Below are 20,769 nucleotides of genomic sequence, written 5' to 3' on the forward strand. Positions count from 1 at the left end.
AACTATTTCTCATCTGCAAATATATGTAGATTGAATGAATTAAGTAACCAACAAATCAACTAACTGATTACTAATTGTTAGGGCTATTTTGGGTGATTAACCAATAATTCTTTAATTGGGTGACAAGCAATCAGATGTCCTCTTACAATGGTGAGGTGGAAGGCTCTGAAGACCTGATCCCTTTAATCTATGCATACCAGCAATTCCCAAAAAGTATGTCTTCACTGCCTGCATCATTCAGGTGTAGGCAACCCTGGCTCTGCAACTGTTATTGAACTATAATTCCCATCATCCCTAGCCACAATAAATTGTGGCTGAAGATGATGGGAGTTGTAGTTCAACAACAGCTGGGTAGCCAAGGTTGTAGGGATGTGACAAAACATGCTTTGGTATGGTTGCTGACCACACAAGTGCCTGCCGTGCATACGCGGAGGCCAGGAGCAGCTGGGAGACACCGTGCCAGGACATGGGCATAGCTGGGGGGCGGGGTGCTGGGATTACAGCAATGGCGACTGGAGGAGGAGGAAGTATGGATCTGCTCCCCTCTGTGTTAAAGGGGCTGTGTGAGCCCTTGGTTTTAACGGGATGTACCTGGGATTTGGACACCAAATTGCGTTTTGGGCACATCCCTACAAGGCTGCCTAATTCTGATTTAGATCAAATCACCAGTATCAAAAGCAAAACCCTGGAGCAGCAATGGGCACCCTGGCATTTTCATTAAAGTGTTGAACAAAGGTAGGATCCGTACTGTGAACTAACCAGGCAGTGGGGCAAGGCTAGGATACTTGCAACTCTGAAATCTAGAAACTGCAGCTCAGTGATATCTGTATTTGGCACCCCATATTCTGTAGCCAGAATACAAATCCGTTTATTTGCTTTGCATAATTTCATTGGCTGACAGGATGAGGAACATTACTCAGAATAGCGGCATTGAAATTAAATTTTGATTTCAATGTGACTACTCTGAGTAAATTTCCTCATCATGTCAGCCATTGTTTCCCCTGCCTCCAAATCTTGTTACCATGAATCCACCGCCTCGAACAGCTTAGTCTGCAACCGCACAGCTATACTAGAGATGCACAGAATACACAAGCCCTGAGCATATTATCTGCCTCTTCGTATGGCCCTGAGCCATGAGCCCCCAGCCCTCTCTGCTATTCAGCACCCAAAACCACAGGCGCTGCTGCTTTTCCTTTTCACACGCTCAGGGAGAAACCGCAAAAAGGGGGATGAGAGGATGCTTGCTGAGCAAAGCACTTCGTTAAAAACAAAAGCAGCCTCGAAATGACTGTATATATCAATGTACTAGTGAACAATGAGCTATAGTTAAGCAACAGCCAGATCTATAATAGCAGCATGTAACGGACAGATTCGTGAAGGTTCACATACGACATCCAAAGCCGTAAGTGCCATTTCAGAAACTGCAAGCAGTTTTAGAAGCTTGGCTATTGAATTTTATTCCATTCAATACATCTTTTATAAATTATTGTATAAATCACAAGAGTGTCTGTACACGTTACTAATATAGCTCTCTCTTTCTTTCACCGGCTTCATTGGACGTCAATACATTTCTACAAACAGCTGTTTCTAGGGTGCTTTCTTTGGTTTGCTGTGCTTTGCCCGCCTCCTCTCTCTCCCTCTCTCCCCAGCCCATCCCTCCAGCCCCTGGATAAACTAATGCTCCCTCCAATCCCTTCTCTAGGGCCCCTGACTCCAGCACCTCCTCCTGGGTGTTCTCGTTGAATTATTCGAGCTACAACTAAAGCAGTATAATAGCAGGCCACTCTCCCACACAGTGTTATTTACACAGGTCCTTTATTAACACACGTGAAAACACAGTTTGAGCCTACAAGTGGTGTGTGTAGGTGTGTGTGGTCAGGGGGCCATTTTGTGTAGGTCAGAGGTCACGAAGCCCTCCGGGATCCACGTGAAACTCAGCTAAGTGAATTCCATGCAGGGAAGAAAAAGAGGCAGGTGAGAGTGAGGCAGAGTGACAAAGGTGATATGTAGAGGGGTGGGGCCGTTTTGTAAGGGGGTGAGAGCCACTGCACACACCCAGGAAGTAATACTAGCAGCCTCCCAAACTGCAGGAAGGCTCCAGCAGCAACCTTGTATAAACACCATCTATCCAGCAATGCTCTAGCAGGGCAAAAGAAATAGCTGTGGTGATAGTTCCCCCCAGAAACCTTTGCCGCAGCTTGAAAGGGGATACGGGCTCTAATTTTTTTTAAACATAATCCTTCATTGATGGTCTTTTTTCGCTGACAATCCTTTCCACAGGAGAGCTGGTCTTGTGGTAGCAAGCATGACTTGTCCCCTTAGCTAAGCAGGGTCTACCCTGGTTGCACATGAGTGGGGGACTTGATGTGTGAGCACTGTAAGATATTCCCCTCAGGGATGGAGCCGTTCTGGGAAGAGCAGAAGGTTTCAAGTTCCCTTCCTGGCTTCTCCAAGATAAGGCTAAGAGAGACTCCTGCCTGCAACCTTGGAGAAGCCGCTGCCAGTCTGTGTAGACAATGCTGAGCTAGATAGACCAATGGTTTGACTCAGTATATGGTAGCTTCCTATGTTCCTTTGTTCACAGGATTCCAAAGCATTTGCTGCTTTTTCTTTTTCCTCCCACTGTATGCTTTAACTTTAAGCTCCCCCTTTGTTTCTTTTATTCTCCCATTGTCATTTGTATCAGCTCCCCAAAGAGGCATTGGTTCTTTTTTCCTCCCACAATCCTTCGTGCTGGCTGCCCAAAGAAGTTGGTGTGTTTTTCCCCCCTCTTCCCATAATGCTTTCAGCAGCTTTTTTCAGTTCTCACTGCCCACTTTAGGAGCAGGATTGGGGCAGGGCAAGGAAGGGAAGGAGAAAGTCACAGGACAGAATGTAGGACAGGAAAGGGACAGACAAACAAGGGATTGTTCCCCCCCCCCATGGTGCATGGGTGCATACACTGAGGGACAGAGAAGGCTTGGCACCAACACAAGCATGGTTGCCTAACATAGACACATGACGCTGAGGCAGGCAGGCAGGCAAGCTCTCCCTCTCTACCATTCCCTCCGCCAGCTATTGTGACCCACTGACATTTTCCCCCTATGGAGAAAAAGCCCCCTTCCTCTCCACTCATCTCCCTCTTCCTTTCTGCCTTCCATTTTCCTCACTGCAATCTTGGCCAATACTGGGCAAGATCAGGGTCCCCGCCCGGGACTTGTACAGGAACAGACACTCCTGGAGAGATTAACCCTAGAAAGAGAAAGAGAAACTGTCAGGTGGTAGAAAGGATCTCAAAGTGATCTATACAGCAAAAACCGGGACACAGGTTTTGAGATTCAGCACAGCAGATTAAATATATATGGTTGTATCCAAAGAAAGTTAGTCATAACTACTGAAATCAGTGAGAAAAGTTAGTCATGACTAACTCCAAAGGGAGTTACAATTAACTTTCTTGGATATAACTCATAGTAAACAAATTATGCAAGGTATGCATAATTAGGAAAATGTGAACAACAGTTTCAGTTTTTTCTTTAAGTCACAGAATTTGGGGTGGAAATATGCACAGAATTCTAGAGCCTCTGGACTAAAGGGGTTCTGCAAGCCCGCCCAAGCAAACTTCCCTGAGTGCTGAGAAGGCAACACAACAATTAATCTGCTGGCAAGGTTAAGAGAGAAGAAAGGCCTTTTCGAGGACCCCAAAGACCTGAAAAAAATTGTGAACTCCTCCCTCATTCACAAATCCCATCAGTTGTCCCAGTTTCCATGTTAACCATGAGAGGCAGGGTAAATCCACACTCCGCGGTCTGAATCAAGAGGATTGAGAAGGAGGAGCTGGAGTGTCCCTGAGCAACAATTCACATTTCACCAGGAGCTTTCCCAGACAGCAGGCTTTACCGCGGGTTCACTGCGAGTTCAAATTTAACCCCCACAAAAGACACAAAAAGTGGATTTTTTAAACCCCGGACATAAATCAGGCTCTGATGCACAATGAAACCCCTGAATTGTGTGTGTAGTGTGCCCCAATATCTCGTACAGACTTCGGCGCAAGTCTGGCCGATGTGTGGATGCACACCCTCCATTCCGAGCTAAAAGCCCTGTCTGGAAATGCTCCTGCAAGGGCTGCTTCTTGCTTTGAGAATCCAGATCCTATATACAGGCATAAGTCAGATCAAGCTTCACTGGGTGTAACAAACAGGGCTTTCTGCTGCATAAACCGAAAGTCATATCTGATTCTTATAGCATCCCCACCGCCAAAAAGCTTTCAAGCTCACCAGAACTCTTCTTCAGATGGATGTTGAACAAAACAAAAAACAAAAAATAAGAGAGGGAAGGAGAAAACAAGGTTGCTGGGTGTAATGAAAAAGCCCTGGGTGTTTTTCACACCCGGCTTTTAGTTTGCATCTCCTCCAGAATGGAGGGTGTGTGTCACATATCGGCCAAATTTACCCCCAAGTCCCTGCGAGCTACTGGGGAGCACTTCACACATGATTCAGGTTTTTCATTGCGTGTAAGAGTGCTGTGATTCATATCCAGGGTAAAAAAAGTCTTCTTTTTGTGTCATTTTTGGGGAGCAACTCTGAACTCACTGTAAAGCCTCCCAGTAAGCTTGTAGTAAAGCCTGCTGTCTGGGAAAGCTCCTGGTCTTCAGTTTGTGAGGAGATGTTACACACTGAATTTCATCAGAACCTATTAAGTGCAAAAAGAAATCTCAGGTTGAACAAAGTTACTGGAAGAAAGAAGCAATGACTGCTCTTTGAAACTATAAACACCAACAGTCATTTGCACCTCCTATCTGAATGTGCTTAACATCCAACCAGAATTCTCGTGAACTCAAAAGCTGGCTGACTACATTATGACATTTTAGTTTGTTCTAATAATGGTGTCACGTTACTGTTTTAGATGCTTTCCAATGACCCTATAGTGGCCTGCAGTTGTTGGACATAACAGCTATGCTGAAAGAAATTGTTATTAAGTCAAAAACAGCCATGAGGTTCCAATCAGAAACGGGATCATAGCGTATGGGGAGTGGATATTTAACCCCTTCCCAGGGCACCATGGTCCTAATAAAATTTGTGCCCTAAAGCTGCTATTAGACCCAGAAGAAATGCTCTCCTAACAGTAGCTTCAGGGTGCAACTTTGGTCAGGATTGTGGTGTAGCAGGAAAGGGTTAAATGCCCCCTTTCCACACGCCACAGACCCAACCCTGACTGGCCACTCCTGCAGCTGCTACTGAACTTTTTAAAAGATAGAAAAACATACGGCCAAACTACATGTTTAATGTAACATGTAGTTTAGCCCTGAGATGCCCATAAAGCTCAAACTGGGGGGGCAACAACAATCTCAGGGCAGGGCTGCAAATCTATACCAAGCATCCCAAACTGGAGTGAATTATGCAAATTGTGCAATTGCACAATTTGATAAATATGATAATAAATACATAAATTGGCATCAAGTGAAATATACTTAGTTCCCCCCACCCGCATATTTTACCCAATTGAACATGAGACTTCCGTTTTTGCAGAATTTGAAGTCTCGTGTTCATTTTTTCCCTCCTTTCTGCTGAAAACTGGCTCATCGTCTCTATAAAGGAAGAGGCTGAGCCACAATGTGGTCACTGAAAATTATGCTCAGTGAAGTATCATTCTTGATGAAGAAAACCTTACTTAGATGTTGTATGTATTTTAGCTGGAGTTGCCAACACATGTATAACTGTTGGTCGATGATAATGAGGGCTTGAAACTTGCTTTATATATTTTTTAAACCCAATTAATTATACATCAAAGCTGAGATTTCCACAAATATACATTAGAGGCCATTTTTTGTATGGGCAGGTTCATATGTAACGGTGGCTCCTGGGGCTAATATAAGCACAAACAGCTTCTGGAGCACATGCTCCCCCCATCCCTACATGGGTCCCTATTCCCTGTCCAGATTTCACTATGTCTGAACCCGCATATCCTGCCCTACTTCGATCAGGGAACCTGACATCTGTAACTGAGATCTGAAGTAAGTTACAGACATTGGGTTCCCTGGCAGAAGTAGGGCAAGATATGCTGAGATTGGTGGGTTCGGACATCACAACCAATCTTGGCATATTGAAACTTGGACAGGAAGCAGAGGCTCACATGGGAATGAGGGGATCATGTGCTCCCAGGGCTGTGGGTGCTTGCTCATACAAATCTTCCATAGCAATAGCAATAGCAATAGCACTTACATTTATATACCGCTCTATAGCCGGAGCTCTCTAAGCGGTTTACAATGATTTAGCATATTGCCCCCAACATTCTGGGTACTCATTTTACCGACCTCGGAAGGATGGAAGGCTGAGTCAACCTTGAGCCCCTGGTCAGGATCGAACTTGTAACCTTCTGGTTACAGGGCGGCAGTTTTACCACTGCGCCACCAGGGCCATCATTATGCATGAAACCACCTTATGTCAGTATAATCATGACCCCTACAGGTTTCAAGATGTCATATTTCACAGGCCTTTCACCTCCCATGGTTTTTCCATATTCCTGGCTGCCCATTTCCCACTTCTCCTTCCCCCCACCAGTCCTGGTTGCTGTAAACCCTCCTTTTACCCCCATCCCAAGTGTCATGCTCCCATCCCCTTCTGAGCCATTCCCCTCCTCCAGTGCCCCCTACCCTTTGGTTACCAGTAGAGGCCCCATTGCTGGAGCTCAGGTTGTGAGAGGGAAGCTGGGGAGGTGTGTAGGAATCGTAGCTGCGCACGGACGAGCTGCCGGGAAGCATGCAGGAATAAGACGACGTCTGGCTGGCAACCGGGGGCACTGCCTGCTGTGGAGGACAAGTGGGATGGGACAGAGAAAAGGGGGAAGAAGGTGAATGGAGCCCGAGGATCGGTGTCAGATGCCTCCCTCATGCCTGCCTGGGTCCACTGAGCTGTCCCTTTCAAGCTCACCTGGATAGGGAGGCTGTTGGCCATGGAGAAGGTGGGTAAGGGTGGAAGGGCGCTGTAGTTGTTGCTGAGGGCACTTTCCGTACGACCCAACATGGTGCCTGCAACGAGGAGGAAAGACGTGTGACTCAGAACGGGACCAAGGGCTGCCAAACAGTTCCAACTGTACACATTTTAGCCAATTCACAGACAAGTTAATCAGTTCCATTTGCTTAAGTCTGTGTATAAGTTCAGAGACGCCCTTCTGCCTGGACTTCAGGGCCAAAGTACAAGGCCTCCACACACCCTGCCCCCCCCCCCGCAAATCCTCTGTAGTCTGTCCTGGGTGGTGTGGTCACCGTGCCACACCGCTGGCCCGTGCTGTACTGGGCGGCCGAATGTGACTGTGACCTGCACTGGGTGCTTTAGAGACAGAGTGGGGAAAGAAGTAAATGAGATGGGAATATGTTAAGTTGCGTGTTGAAATGTTTCTGCGAATGCATATTTACATAAATATACCTGTTTTATATTCTTACATTCTTGTGAATTCAGTTGCTGTTTGTGCCCTCAAGAACCCACATGTTAAAAATACTGCATATGTCATGGTGTGTGGGGGTGGGGGGTGATGCTTAACTTGATGGGGCAGGGGGTCCAAACGCCTTTAGAGCCAGGCTCCAAAATTACCTAGGTGCACCTCTGTATGAGTTATAAGCATTCTGAAGTGAAAGCACATGTTCTTATGTTTAGACAGTTCATGCACATGTCATAGCAGAGGCCATCTAGAAGAGGTGCCATCACACACATCCCTCCTATGTGAGAGAGAAGGGGAAATACTTCTAAGATGGTGCCTGCCACCTGCAGTTTTTATTAGTGCTTGTATTAAAAAGAATTAACATTTTTAAAAGATATATTGCCTGATTCACCTAAGAGAGTGTTCTTCATTGGCAGGGCTGGGAGCCAGTGGCAATTCCCATTGGCCCCCAGTTGCAGCTTCCTAATTATTTATTAGGCCTGTGTGAAGTTTTGGCCAGACAGAGCCCAATACTCTGCACAGCGCCCCGCCCACCTGGAACTGTGCAGAGCTGACCACTCCTACCATGCAGTGCTGCACTTTACACAGTGTCAGTAGACTCGTTTAAGGGGATTGGGGCCTTCTCAGGCCTCAACATCATCTTGGAAGGCATGCATGAAGTGCTTTCCCCATAGAGTCCTATGGGGGAAGCTCTGGGAAGGATCATCCTTCCCAGCACTCCACGCCTGCCTTCCAAGATGGCCCTGGGACTCAACAGGTTTCTATTAAAGGGCCCCTCCCTGGCTCTGAGAAAAGCACAGCACTGCCTGCCCAGAGGTTAGTGCAGTAGGAAATGGCTCTCTGGTTGTTTTAAAGTTACCTTTGAAGACACACCTGTTTCATCAGACTTTGTAGTTTATGATGTTTCAGGGTTTTAAAGTTTTATTTATTGTAATTTTAATCTGTTTTGGTTTTTTTTTTTCAGTTTTAGGTGCTTCTTGTTTAAACCACTCTGAGTTTTCATATGGTGGCCCTCACTTGCAAAACAGTGAAGATCATTGATCTAGGATATCTTTTTCAGACAATTAGAAGTGTTTAAACTGATGGATCTAGCTGATAAGTTCTGCACCTGGGCGCTTTCCAGACTAGCTGCTGGAACCACAGCAAAATGCCTTTGTTCAAGCAAGTCACATTCGGAATGTAAACAGCAGGGGGAGCAGTCTCGCAGCAACTAACAACCCCAAAAAACAGCAACTTTTTCACACCGGATATACAACCTCCTTGCTCTATATCACAGCAATTAAAAGGCATTGGAAATGTGAACGGTACCCTGCTGTCCCCGCAGGGACTGCAGTGTCACGACGCAGAAAGTGTGGAAGCACAACTTCCGAGATATGTCCTGACCCTGTTGTAGGGTCTAGTCTGGAAAGCGCCCTGGCGCTTTATACTGGGTTCCTTGTTGCTGCTTTTAGTGGTTTTTATTTATTTATTTATTTATTTATTACATTTATAAACCGCCCCATCCAGAGGCTCTGGGCGGTGTACAGATAGTTTAAAAAACATAAAAACAAACATCAGTTAAAACACACTACTTACAACAATATAAAAACAATTTTAACACAATTTAAAACCAATTAAAATACTTCAACAAAACAATTTTAAAACCTTGGGAGGCCAGGCCAAACAAGAAAGTCTTTAGGGCTCTCTTAAAGGCCGACAGCGAGCCTAAACTGCGAATATCTGCCGGGAGTGCATTCCATAGGCCAGGAGCAGCTACAGAGAAGGTCCGGCTCTGAGTCGCCACCAGTTATACTGGTGTTAATTGGAGACGGACCTCTCCAGATGACCTCAACGTGCAATGGGGATCATTTTTCTAGCACAAATATTAAACTGAAATGAAATAATAAAAGGGACCCGGCAGCCCTGGTGAGAAACTGAGTCCCAGGGTGGGGGAGAAGTGTGGCAGCAGTCAGCAGGGCAGAGCTGAGCCCTCTGGCAGAGGCCAGTGCCATGCTGAATGCAGCTCTAGCACACAGAACAGGAGGCATCAGACAACAGGAGGTGTGGGGGACTTGCTGAGCTGGCTGAGTGCATGGCCCTCACCTGGCCCTGTATGCTGTGGGAGGGACTGATAGACAGAGCTGCCGCCAGTCCCAAAACTGCTGTTTATGGTTAGGTGCCCCCCGGTGCCCCCTGCTTGGCGCCTCTGATTCCGCAGTTTCTCCTCCCGACGCCATTTTGCTCTGCGGTTGGAGAACCAGACCTGAAAGAACAATGGCATGGAATCTGATGAGGAAAGGGGAAGGGAAGGCAAAGCTAGATACTCCTTATAAACTCCCCCCTGCCCCACCATCCCAGGCATTCAGACCCTTTACCTTACCTGGATCCGGGCCTCTGGGAGATCAATTTTTGCTGCCAGACGCTCACGGGCAAAGACATCAGGGTAATGAGTGCGCTCAAACTCTGAAGGGCATTTAAGAGGATGAGAGTAAAGATTTTGGAGAGAAATGCCCCTCTTTTCCCATCATTCATACCCCCTGAAGAAATCTATCTATCTATCTATCTATCTATCTATCTATTTGATTATCTGATTATTTGATTATTTATTTATTTGATTATTTATTAGATTTATATACTGCCCTTCCAAAATGGTTCAGGGCGGTTCACAGCATGATAAAAACAATTAGAACAAATTAACAATTAAAATCAAACTATTAAAACACAATAAAACCAATAAAACAGCTAAAAGCCCTGAAAATCAGGGCAAAAATTTAAACAATTTAAAACAGATAATCATTTAAAATCCTGGAAGGCCAGGCCAAATAGGTAGGGTTTATTTATTTATTTATTTATTAGAAAAGGCATCTATTCCTAGCCTCCCATACTTTGGCAAAGGCTAATGCTCATAATCCTAATCATGACAGCACATACTTGCATTGAGCATCACTGCATCACCTGCACAACCCTCTACTGGACACACAGTAGTGGTGTGTGCACTGGAGCAGAACCACCTCTACCTTGCCTCTCTGGTGGAGGACAGAGGTACTGCATGCTCTGGACTGATCACACACTGACCATGTGGATTTGGAGGATACTGCATCTTCTACGTTGAGATATGCTTGTATTGGAATTCTACAGCACTGCAGACCAGTATCTCCCTCTTACTCTCCATTCCTGTCCTCTCACAGCTTCCTCCTTCTCTACTGGAAGCAGGCAGCATTGCAGATGCTGTGTCTCTAATAGAGAGCATTGTTCATAAGCGATACAGCTCAGATGGAGGTAGAAAATGCAGAGTGAAGGACATAGCTGTGCATTTAGTTGCATTGTGGTTAGGTACACCAGATGGCCACAGGGCACTTTGGCATAGGATTATCAGTGTTTGATTTCAAACATTCTGGCACCATCAACAGAGCATGTACAGAGTGACATTTCCTTGTGAAAGGGACCAATTCCTGCCTTTTTGTTCTGCTTTGGTTTTTTTACATCCAGATGTAAAGGATAGTTCAAATGCCTAAGAAACACCAGCTGACTACAAATAATGAAAGTAGGGAAATGCATCATGCAATTTTACCCAACAGAACTGCCATCACACAGAAGCTTCATCACCCCCGTGGCACTTTCCAGATTAAACCCTACAACAGTGTCTCTATGGATCTCCTAAGGTGTGCTTCCATACTTCCTGTGTTGTGACACCGCAGTCCCTGCACAGACAGCAAGGTGCCGTTCACATTTCTGATGCCTTTTTTTGGATTTTATGTTTGTGTTATAGTGCTAATGCACTGCATGTGCATCGCAAAAGAAGCAGCTGTATTTTCCTGTTGTAGGAGTCTGAGATTCTGGGGATCGTTTTCAATACAATCCTGCCAAGCCAAAGCATTTTACCCCTGTTGTAGCGTGTAACCTGGCAAGCGCCATGATGCTTCTGCCAGCATTCATGATGGTTGTAAAAGCTACATTCTGGTGACAATGCAGTATAGTGATTACAATATCAGCTGCCCCTTGATTACTTGTATGTATGTATGTATGTATATGTAAACCGCTTTGGGGACTTTTGTTGAAAAGCGGTATATAAATATTCATCATATACCCGTGCTAACTGAACAAAGAGACACCTTTTAAAGTGGTGATTCTCTTATATTTAGCAGGGGAAAGCAACTGGCCCTATCCAACCTCAGCACAGCATCCCTCCAGTGGCTGTTGCTGGTATCTGCCTTAAGTTTCTTTTTAGACTGTGAGCCCTTTGGGGACGGGGGTCATCTTATTTATGTATTATTTCTTTTTCCATGTAATCCGCTTTGAGAACTTTGGTTGAAGAGCAGTATATAAATATTTGTCATAGTCGTAGTATTAATAATATTCGTAATTGTGGGGACCCACCTGAGTTCAAATCACCACTTAGCCATGAAGTTTATTTGGAGACCTTGGGCCAGTCACTCTCTCTCAGTCTAACCTTGAGCTCTTGGGAGGAAGAGTGGGATAAAAACAAACTCCTGTTGGACAGGAAGTCTGTATTCTCAAGAGCTCCACCAAAGCCTCTTGTCCTGCTTCTTTTTTGAGAGGTGGCTGATACTTTGATCTTCTCTGCAGATGGTGCTGGATAACAAGTTAATATATGTAACAGAGGGGAGAGAAAAGGAGCAGTGTGTGTGTGTGTGTGTGTGTGTGTGTGGCTTCTTTGGCCACATGAATGCTAAAAAGCCCATATGTGGTGGGAGTGGCATATGTGGTGGGAGCCAGTGTGGTGTAGTGGTTAGAGTGCTGGACTAGGACCGGGGAGACCCTAGTTCAAATCCCCATTCAGCCATAAAACTAGCTGGGTGACTCTGGGCCAGTCACTTCTCTCTCAGCCTAACCTACTTCACAGGGTTGTTGTGAAAGAGAAACTCAAGTATGTAGTACACCGTTCTGGGCTCCTTGGAGGAAGAGCGGGATATAAATGTGTGAGAGAGAGCAAAAGATGGGGAGAGAGCACCCATCAAGCCAAAAAACAAGAGAAGGGCTGCTGCAAAAGTCCTGAAAATTATATTTAGAAGGCACGCCAAGCACATACATGCATATTTGGGTTTGGCCACTTGTTTTTTGGACCACACACACAGCAGATGTTGGTCCTTGGTCATGGAGTCACACATCAAAAACATGAAACATGACACACACCCATGAACATAAGAGCTCTGCTGGATCAGGCCAAAGATCTACCTAGTCCAGTATCCTGTTCTCAACAGTGGCCAACCAGATACTTCCAAGAAGCCCACAAGCAGCTCAGGAAGGCAATAGCCCTTCCCCAGTGTTGCTCCCCAACAACTGGTATTCAGAGGAACACACTGTCCCTGAACATGGAGGTTTTATTTTGCTGTCACAGCTAATCACTGCTGACAGACCTCTGCTCTATGAATTTGTCTAATCCAGGGCTGCACAACTTTCACCCTCCTGTAGATGTTGGACTACAATGCCTATCATCCCTATTGGCCACTGTGGCTGGGGATGATGGGAATTGTAGTCCAAAAACAGCTGGAGGGCCAAAGCTGTGCAGCCCTGATCTAATTCCTTTTTAAAACCCTCTAAGCTTGTAGGTGTCACCACATCTTGTAGCAGCAAATTCCAATGATACACTGCTTTGATGTACATTCTTTTATCTTTCCTGAACCTACTGGTTGAAGGATAGGAAACAGAGAGTAGGAATAAATGGACAGTTTTCACAATGGAGGTAGGTAGGAAGTGGGGTCCCCCAGGGATCGGTGCTCTTTAACTTGTTCATAAATGATCTAGAAGTTGGGGTGACCAGCAAAGTGGCCAGATTTGCAGAAGACACTAAACTATTTAGGGTAGTGAAATCCACAGCAGATTGTGAGGAACTCCAAAAAGATCTCTCCAAACTGGGGGACTGGGCAACAAAATGGCAAATGCGGTTCAATGTAAGTAAGTGTAAAGTGATGCACATTGGGGCAAAAAACACCAGCTTCACATATACACTGATGGGAACTGAGCTGTCAGTGACTGACCGGGAGAGAGATCTTGTGGTCGTGGTGGACAGCTCATTGTGTAAGTGTCGTCTCAGTGTATGGCAGCTGTGGGGGAAAGCTAATTCTATGCTAGGAATCATTAGGAGGGGGATTGAAAATAAAACTGCTAATATTATAATGCCCTTATACAAATCTATGGTGCGGCCACATATGGAGTACTGTGCACAGCTTTGGTCACCGTATCTTAAGAAGGATATTGTAGAACTGGAAAAGGTGCAGAAGAGGGCAACCAAAATGATCAGGGGCCTGGAGCACATTCCTTATGATGCTAGGCTACAGCATCTGGGGCTCTTTACCTTGGAAAAGAGGCAACTAAGGGGGAACATGATCGAAGTGTATAAAATTATGCATGGAGTGGAGAAGGTAGACAGAAAGAAATTTTTCTCCCTCTCTCACAACACTAGAACCAGGGGTCACCCCATGAAACTGAAGGTTGGGAAATTTAGGACCGACAAGTGGAAGTACTTTTCCACACAGCGCATAATTAATCTCTGGAATTCCTTGCCGTGGGATGTGGTGATGGCCACCAGCTTGGATGGCTTTAAAAGGGGTTTAGACAGATTCATGGAGGACAGGTCTTATCAATGGCTACTAGTCTGATGGTTTTGAGCCATCTCCAGCCTCAGAGGCATGATGCCTCTCAATACCAGTTGCAGGGGAGCAACAGCAGGAGAGAGGGCATGTACATACCTCTTGCCTGTGGGCTCCCCAGAGGTATCAGGTGGGCCACTGTGTGAAACAGGATGCTGGACTAGATGGGCCTTGTGCCTGATCCAGCAGGGCTGCTGATCAGTTTCATTAGGTGACCCCAAGTGTTACAGGAAAAGATGGAAGGGAATCCTCTTTTCCCACTTGTTCCACACCATTCATACTTTTGTTTGTTTCTTTAATGGATTTCTGCAGCACTTTCCCAAAGGTAATGTTACCCAAAGTAATTTAATAACATAACACATAAAAACAAGAAATCCAGATAAAAGAAAAGGAGACAAACAACAAATGCAACAAAATAAAAGAGACATCAAATCATCTTTAAATAGCCAGGAAAAGGTGGGTTTTGAGGGCCTGTTCAAAAGCCACAAGCATGGGGGAGGGGGTTGGCTATCAGAATTCCTCAGGTAGAGAATTCCGTAAGTGGAATGTTATTCACCTCTGTCAAATGAGGTGTGGTGTGGAGAAAGTGGATAGAGAGAGTTTTGGTCAAAACTCTCTCTCTTTCCCAATTTATTACATCCCTATTAATTCACACTTACCCAGCATAGAGACTCTCTGGGTGAAAAATAGTGTATGGATGTGTAGCGGAAATACTACACTCTAGGTTCTTTCTAGGTAGAGGCCAACACCCTTTCCGTCAGATTCAAAGCACTTTATTACGTAATAAGAATCACGGCCGGGCCTTCACCTAACACACGCAAGTGATGGGTGAAGAACCCCACAAAATGGTGGTGACATATTATATACTCATTCTTATCTTTATGTTAATATCTAGTTATACATAGGCTCTTGTAAACTGAGCATCCTCACCCACAGAAGGACCAATCATGGTTCTTCTAGGCAAGATACATTATGGTCCCAACACACATTCCAAAAATAATCAGTTCATCCTAAATAGTAACTTTGGTTCACTTTCTTATCAGGGATTTGAGGCCTAGTAGCCCAGATTTCTGCTACAGATGTCATAAGAGGATCTCCTGCCTTATGGCCTCATACATACTGCAATGGCTCTGTTGAGAAACAGATCAGGATAAATATAGGCAAACTTGAGGCAGTTACCATATTTTGGTGTAATGTGCTATATATGCAGTGCATATACATTTAATGTGCACTGCATTAAAACAGATCTTCCACTCACCCCAGCAGCACCTTAGTGCGCATGCATGTGCTATAACAGTGTGCACAGGTGTGCTACCTGTTAACATATCATAACACACCCACTTTTCTTTCTAGCTTAAAATTCTCCTCTGTTGGTTAATGGCATTCTAACTGGCTGGAAACTCCATCCCAGCATCACACCACCACCACTAATGCCACCTTCATCCCAATCTCACCTTTCTCTAGCGCCTCTATTTGCTCCTGGGTAAAGGATGTCCGGTTCCTTTGCAGTTTGCGTTTCAGCTGCAAGCGGATTTGGGACTCATCTAGGTCTTGGCTGCTTGTACCTTGAGGGTGCTCAGGATCCAGTCCGCTCTCCAGCTGTTGGCAGCTATCTGGGATTGAGATGGGGGACAAATGTGAAATAAGGAAAAGCCACCTGAACTTACCATCTTTATTTATTCAAATCAATCACCATCATTTCTGTGGCATCTTAAATGTGCACATTGATTGCAATAATCATCTTGCTTGTCTTCACAACAATCTTGTGAGGCAGATCACTATTACAGTATTTCAATTTTACAGGTGTGAGCACTGAGGTTAAATCTACAGCTGAACATAGATTTAAACTCCTGAGATCACATCCAGTATCCTGTTGCTTAGACTACAGCAACTCTCCTGTCAATGGATGCAAAGAAACACACCACTGAATTACTGTCCTGCCAAACTCCACTTCCCATCCTTTTCAGGATTCACCTTCACCATCACCTTTCAAAGGCCCAATGCTGTCAAGAAATGTATCTCCCATCTTTTCCCATTCTTCTTCCACCTTAGCCATATGTACATCCCAGTGATCTCAAACACACCTATGAACCTGCTTTCTACTGAGTCAGAACACTGGTCCAACTAGCTCAGTATTATTTTTACACTAATTGACAGAGTCTCTCCAGGGGTCATTCCCCAGCCCTATCTGAATAATGACAGGGATTGAATCTAGGACCTTTTGCATGCGAAGCAGGTACTCTACCACTGAGTTACAGATCAGGGAGCAACTGCAGGAGAGAGGGCATGCACATACCTCTTGCCTGTGGGCTCCCCAGAGGCATCTGGTGGGGCCACTGTGTGAAACAGGATGCTGGACTAGATGGGCCTTGGGCCTGATCCAGCAGGGCTGTTCTTATGTTATTAGGTGTTGTGGTAGCAAGCATGAGTTGTATCTGCTTTGCTAAGAAGGGCCCACCCTGGTTTGCATTTGAATAGAAGACTACATGTGTGATATTCCCCTTATGGAATGGGGCCGCTCTGGGAAGAGCATCTGTATGCTTGCATACAGAAGGTTCCAAGTTCCCTCCCTGGCATCTCCAAGATAGGGCTGAGAGAGACTCCTGCCTGCAGCCTTGAGGAAGCTGCTGCCAGTCTGTGCAGACAATACTGAGCTAGATGGACCAATGGCCTGACTCGGTAGAAGGCAGTTTCCTTTGTTCCTATGTTCCTATCCATCCTCTATGGCTCTGTCCCTATTTACCAAGAAGAGCCCTTCTTTTCCAGTATTGTTCCTATTTTGTCCCTGTTTTGTTTTGTTTTGTTTATTTATTTACATTTTATATCCCACTCTTCCTCCAAGGAGCCCAGAGCGGTGTACTACATACTTAAGTTTCTCCTCACAACAACCCTGTGAAGTAGGCTAGCTGAGAGAGAAGTGACTGGCCCAGAGTCACCCAGCAAGTCTCATGACTGAATGGGGATTTGAACTCGTGTCTACCTGGTCCTAGTTCAGAACTACACCACGCTGGCCTTTGGGGGAAATGTTTTAGCCTTTGGGGGAAATGTTGAGCCTCTAGAAGATAAATCTCAGGATGGGGCGAGGGAGAGCAGGTAACTCTAGTGCACATGCATGTAAGTGTATAGACATGGACACAAAATGCAATGACACCCTTTCTCTTCCCTCTCCTCCATCATAATCACCTCTCCAGATATTAATCGTTGCTGAATGTGTTTGAATCTCAGTAATTCTATAAGAAGCAAACCAGACCCACCATGAGAGTCAACATTCTATTAGAACATCCCTATGTTTGTAAAAAAAAAGTAAATGGTTAAGATCAGTTTAACATACAGCAGGAAGAGAAAATACTTCAGCAATGCATAACAGGTGGAGGAAGAGGTCAGGTAATGATTCATGCTATGAGGATAGAGTGTTATACACAAGAAGTTCCCCCTTTTCACCTGTGGGGGTGTGATTTTCAAACTCGAGAAAGGTGCTGTAAGAAATGTGGAGAGAGGACAGAAAATACTGTACAGGGAAAGAAACTTATCTCTGTGGTTCTCTCTCTCTCTCCCTCTCCGCCCCGACCCCCATTCTTTCTCAAATTCTCAGCCAACAGTACACAATGTAACTAGTAAAGGTAAAGTGTGCTGTCGAGTCAGTGTCGACTCCTGGCACCCACAGAGCCTTGTGATTGTCTTTGGTAGAATACAGGAGGGGTCTACCATTGCCTCCTCCCGCGCAGTCTGAGATGATGCCTTTCAGCATCTTCCCATATTGCTGCTGCCTGATATAGGTGTTTCCCATAGTCTGGGAAGCATACAAGCGGGGATTCGAACCGGCAACTTCTGGCTTGATAATCAAGTCATTTCCCCACTGCGCCAGTAACTAGTGTTTCACCAAAAGTCAAAAAGAAAGTGTTGCCTGGAAGTCATGAAGCCTATGTGACGGTTGGGATGGGGGCAGTACGGACTGCCCTTTGCTGCCCACATATATCTCAGCCCTTCTTTTCATTCAACAGCTGGGGAACCACAGGTTGGCCACCCCTGCTGTAGAGCCTTGTGATAGCCACAGGCATCAAGGCAATGCTTGTGGATGCAGGACATAAAGCCTGCATTGTTAGCTCTTCTTATCAGGGATGACTCCAGGTTTCTGCAAACTGCGCTCCATGGCCCCCCTCCTACTTGGATAGGACTCAAGGGAGTCACTCCAGCATCACCACACAGAGGCTAAGGGCACGGAAATGGTATGAACAGCTGAGGGCTTGTCTAAGGGCCCTGGGCCCATGGAGCTGCCCAATGATGCTAACCTGTGATTCCAGCCCTGCTGATTCCGACCCTTCAAACTTCCTCCTCCTCCTCCTCCCCCCAGATTGCTGAAGCTCCCTCTCTCAACACCAAAATCTAGGCCAGGCCTGCTCAACCTAGCCCCACCCCCTCTGTGTTTGGACTACAACTCCTGTAATCCCCAGCCACCGTGGCCAATAGCCGGGGATTATGGGAGTTGTAGGCCAACATCTGGAGGAGGGCCAAAGTTGAGCAGCCCTGCTCTAGGCCTTTCCTTGTTCTGCTCTGCAGTGCCAGGCCTTCTCTTCCTCCTGGCTGACTGCACGGTGTTTGTGCACAGTGACAAGTGTCTATTAATAGTTTATACAGAGTTAATGAATGATTAATTAGTAAGTGTTGAGAAATTGTTAATCCATCGCTGCACACTCAAGGTGTTGCCTCTTGCTTCCAGTGCCCTCAGTGAGGGTACAGGAGTGCCAGGAGTTCTCCCCAACAGAACCTTGAGGCCTACGAGGTGGAGAATAGGAGAGAGAGAAACAAACCGGGCGGGGGCAGGCTGCCGAGGAAGGGAGAGACAGTCAGCTGATTCATTAGACTGCAGCAGAATTTGGGCAGAAAACATCTGAAGTCTCTGGGAATAGGGAGTTCTAATGTGTTAGTCTGTGGGGAGAGGCCTGAGTTTTCTGAGACGGGAGGGGGTGGTAGAGGCTGGTGTGTGGCAGAGGGGCAGGATGGAAGCAGGCTACTGTGGTTTGGGGATTAGGGCTCTCCCAGAGAGGGACAATTGGTGGCTGGCAACTAGGATTTGGGGAGCCTACAAGGGCTTTAACCTTTTATCCCAGGGGAGCTCTGGTCTGAACAGTGACCTTTCTTTGCTTCTGCAAAGCCAGGCACTCAGATCTCCGCAGGCGACGCGGAGCCACGACATCAGCCACAGTGCCCTAATGCGAGGCGACACTGCCAGCTCTCTCCTCCTCCCTCCCTGAATCCTTTGCAGCCCCTCAAGCAACGAGATCCAAAAGGCCCCCTCGGTGAAGAGTGTCTCTGCTTGGCCCCGGCCCAGACGTAGTGTTGTCAGGATCCCTCCCCCCCAACAACTTCAGCCTGCCTGCCTGCCTGCCTGCCCAGCCCCCACCCCAGCTCTCTCCCCACATCCCCATCAGCTCCGTTTTGCTGAGAGATCTTTGCAGAATGCGAAGGGAGGAAACACACTTGCATAAGCCCAGAGGGGAAATGGGGCGGGGGAGGGCTGTGTAGGGGGGAAGAGGTTGAGGAGAGAAGGGAAGTGTGGGGAGGGGGAGGCCATGCACAGCATCTAAAAACAGCACAGATGGAGAGAGAGAGAGAGAGAGAGAGAGAGAGAGAGAGAGAGAGAGAGAGAGAGAGATGGCGTAAGAAGAAGCAGTGTGCTTCGATGCCTGGATAACAGCACCAACCAGGTCCATCTCTCTGGATCAGTGTCACACAACAGAACCCAGAATTCCAGGAGGGCCATGCCAGGAAGTGGGGTTAGGAATGGATCAAGGGGAAACTGTGGTAGAGTTATTAGGACAAATCAATAGGTGCAAGGAGGAATCTGGACAGGAAGGACACAAAATAGCCAGCGTGGTGTAGTGGCTAGAGTGCTGGACTAGGACCGGGGAGACCCGAGTTCAAATCCCCATTCAGCCATGAGACTTGCTGGGTGGGCCAGTCACTTCTCTCTCAGCCTAACCTACTTCAGAGGGTTGTTGTGAGGAGAAACCTAAGTATGTAGTACACCGTTCTGGGCTCCTTGGAGGAAGAGCGGGATAGAAAATGTCAAAATAAATAAATATAAATAAATAAAAAATAGGCCTCAGAGGTTGTGCCATAGATTTAAAGTAATTAGAATACTCTAAAATTGTGGGCTGCTTTCTTATTGAATTATTGGACGTGTTTTCCGAGGAAAAGAAAAACGAAAGATAACAGTTTCCCCGGGAGGCTCTATGAGGGCAGCATGCCTAGCATAATGACATAACTGGGCTTCCTCATAGAGTTGCGTCTGCAGCAATAAAGCATATTCAACCTGTGAATATTGCTGGTGGAGGAGGAAAGAATCAGTGGCATGTGACTCTATCACCTATTGTACCTCAACAGCTAGCAAGGGTTTTGGTTTTAGTTTTGTACTACAGTCTGAATAGTCTCACTGTAGAGCAGAAACCAACAGGAACACTCTATCTGAGTAGTGAGAATTTGGAATTTCTGCAGCAGTACCCTTAGAGAGACACAACTGTTCTGGATCCACACCAAATGTTACCAATCCACTTGAGTCAATCTAGGGGTAATTCCTGTTCTGTATTGTGAAAGAAAGAAAGAACTGTAAGTGGTTTAGAAATTACTAATTATGCACTAGGTGACAATAAGCGGAGTGGGATCAGAAGCAGTATTCCCTCAGACAGGGATTCCCAGATATTGACTACAACTCCCAGAATCCCCAGCTGCAATGGCTTTTGCTTGCGGATTCTGGGAGTTGTAGCCA

General features: G+C 46.1%; 1 protein-coding gene across 4 annotated transcripts in view; it reads right to left on the bottom strand.

Moving 5' to 3' along the window:
- Nucleotides 1–1,718: 1,718 nt before the first annotated feature.
- The window catches only part of LOC128329300 (paired box protein Pax-6-like), a 49,931-nt gene continuing 30,880 nt past the window's right edge, over nucleotides 1,719–20,769 (bottom strand). For 3 of the 4 annotated variants that reach the window (XM_053260217.1, XM_053260216.1, XM_053260218.1), the window contains 6 exons: nucleotides 15,458–15,616; nucleotides 9,773–9,855; nucleotides 9,496–9,655; nucleotides 6,906–7,003; nucleotides 6,640–6,781; nucleotides 1,719–3,231 (listed from right to left, as the gene is read on the bottom strand). In XM_053260217.1, coding sequence (XP_053116192.1) covers nucleotides 3,146–3,231; nucleotides 6,640–6,781; nucleotides 6,906–7,003; nucleotides 9,496–9,655; nucleotides 9,773–9,855; nucleotides 15,458–15,616 — 728 coding nt within the window. In that variant the 3' untranslated portion in view covers nucleotides 1,719–3,145. The remainder of the gene's footprint in view (nucleotides 3,232–6,639; nucleotides 6,782–6,905; nucleotides 7,004–9,495; nucleotides 9,656–9,772; nucleotides 9,856–15,457; nucleotides 15,617–20,769) is intronic. The other variant, XM_053260219.1, reaches the window with a different exon arrangement.

The sequence above is a fragment of the Hemicordylus capensis genome, chromosome 6 (assembly GCF_027244095.1).
Source record: "Hemicordylus capensis ecotype Gifberg chromosome 6, rHemCap1.1.pri, whole genome shotgun sequence".
Classification (NCBI taxonomy): Eukaryota; Metazoa; Chordata; class Lepidosauria; order Squamata; family Cordylidae; genus Hemicordylus; species Hemicordylus capensis.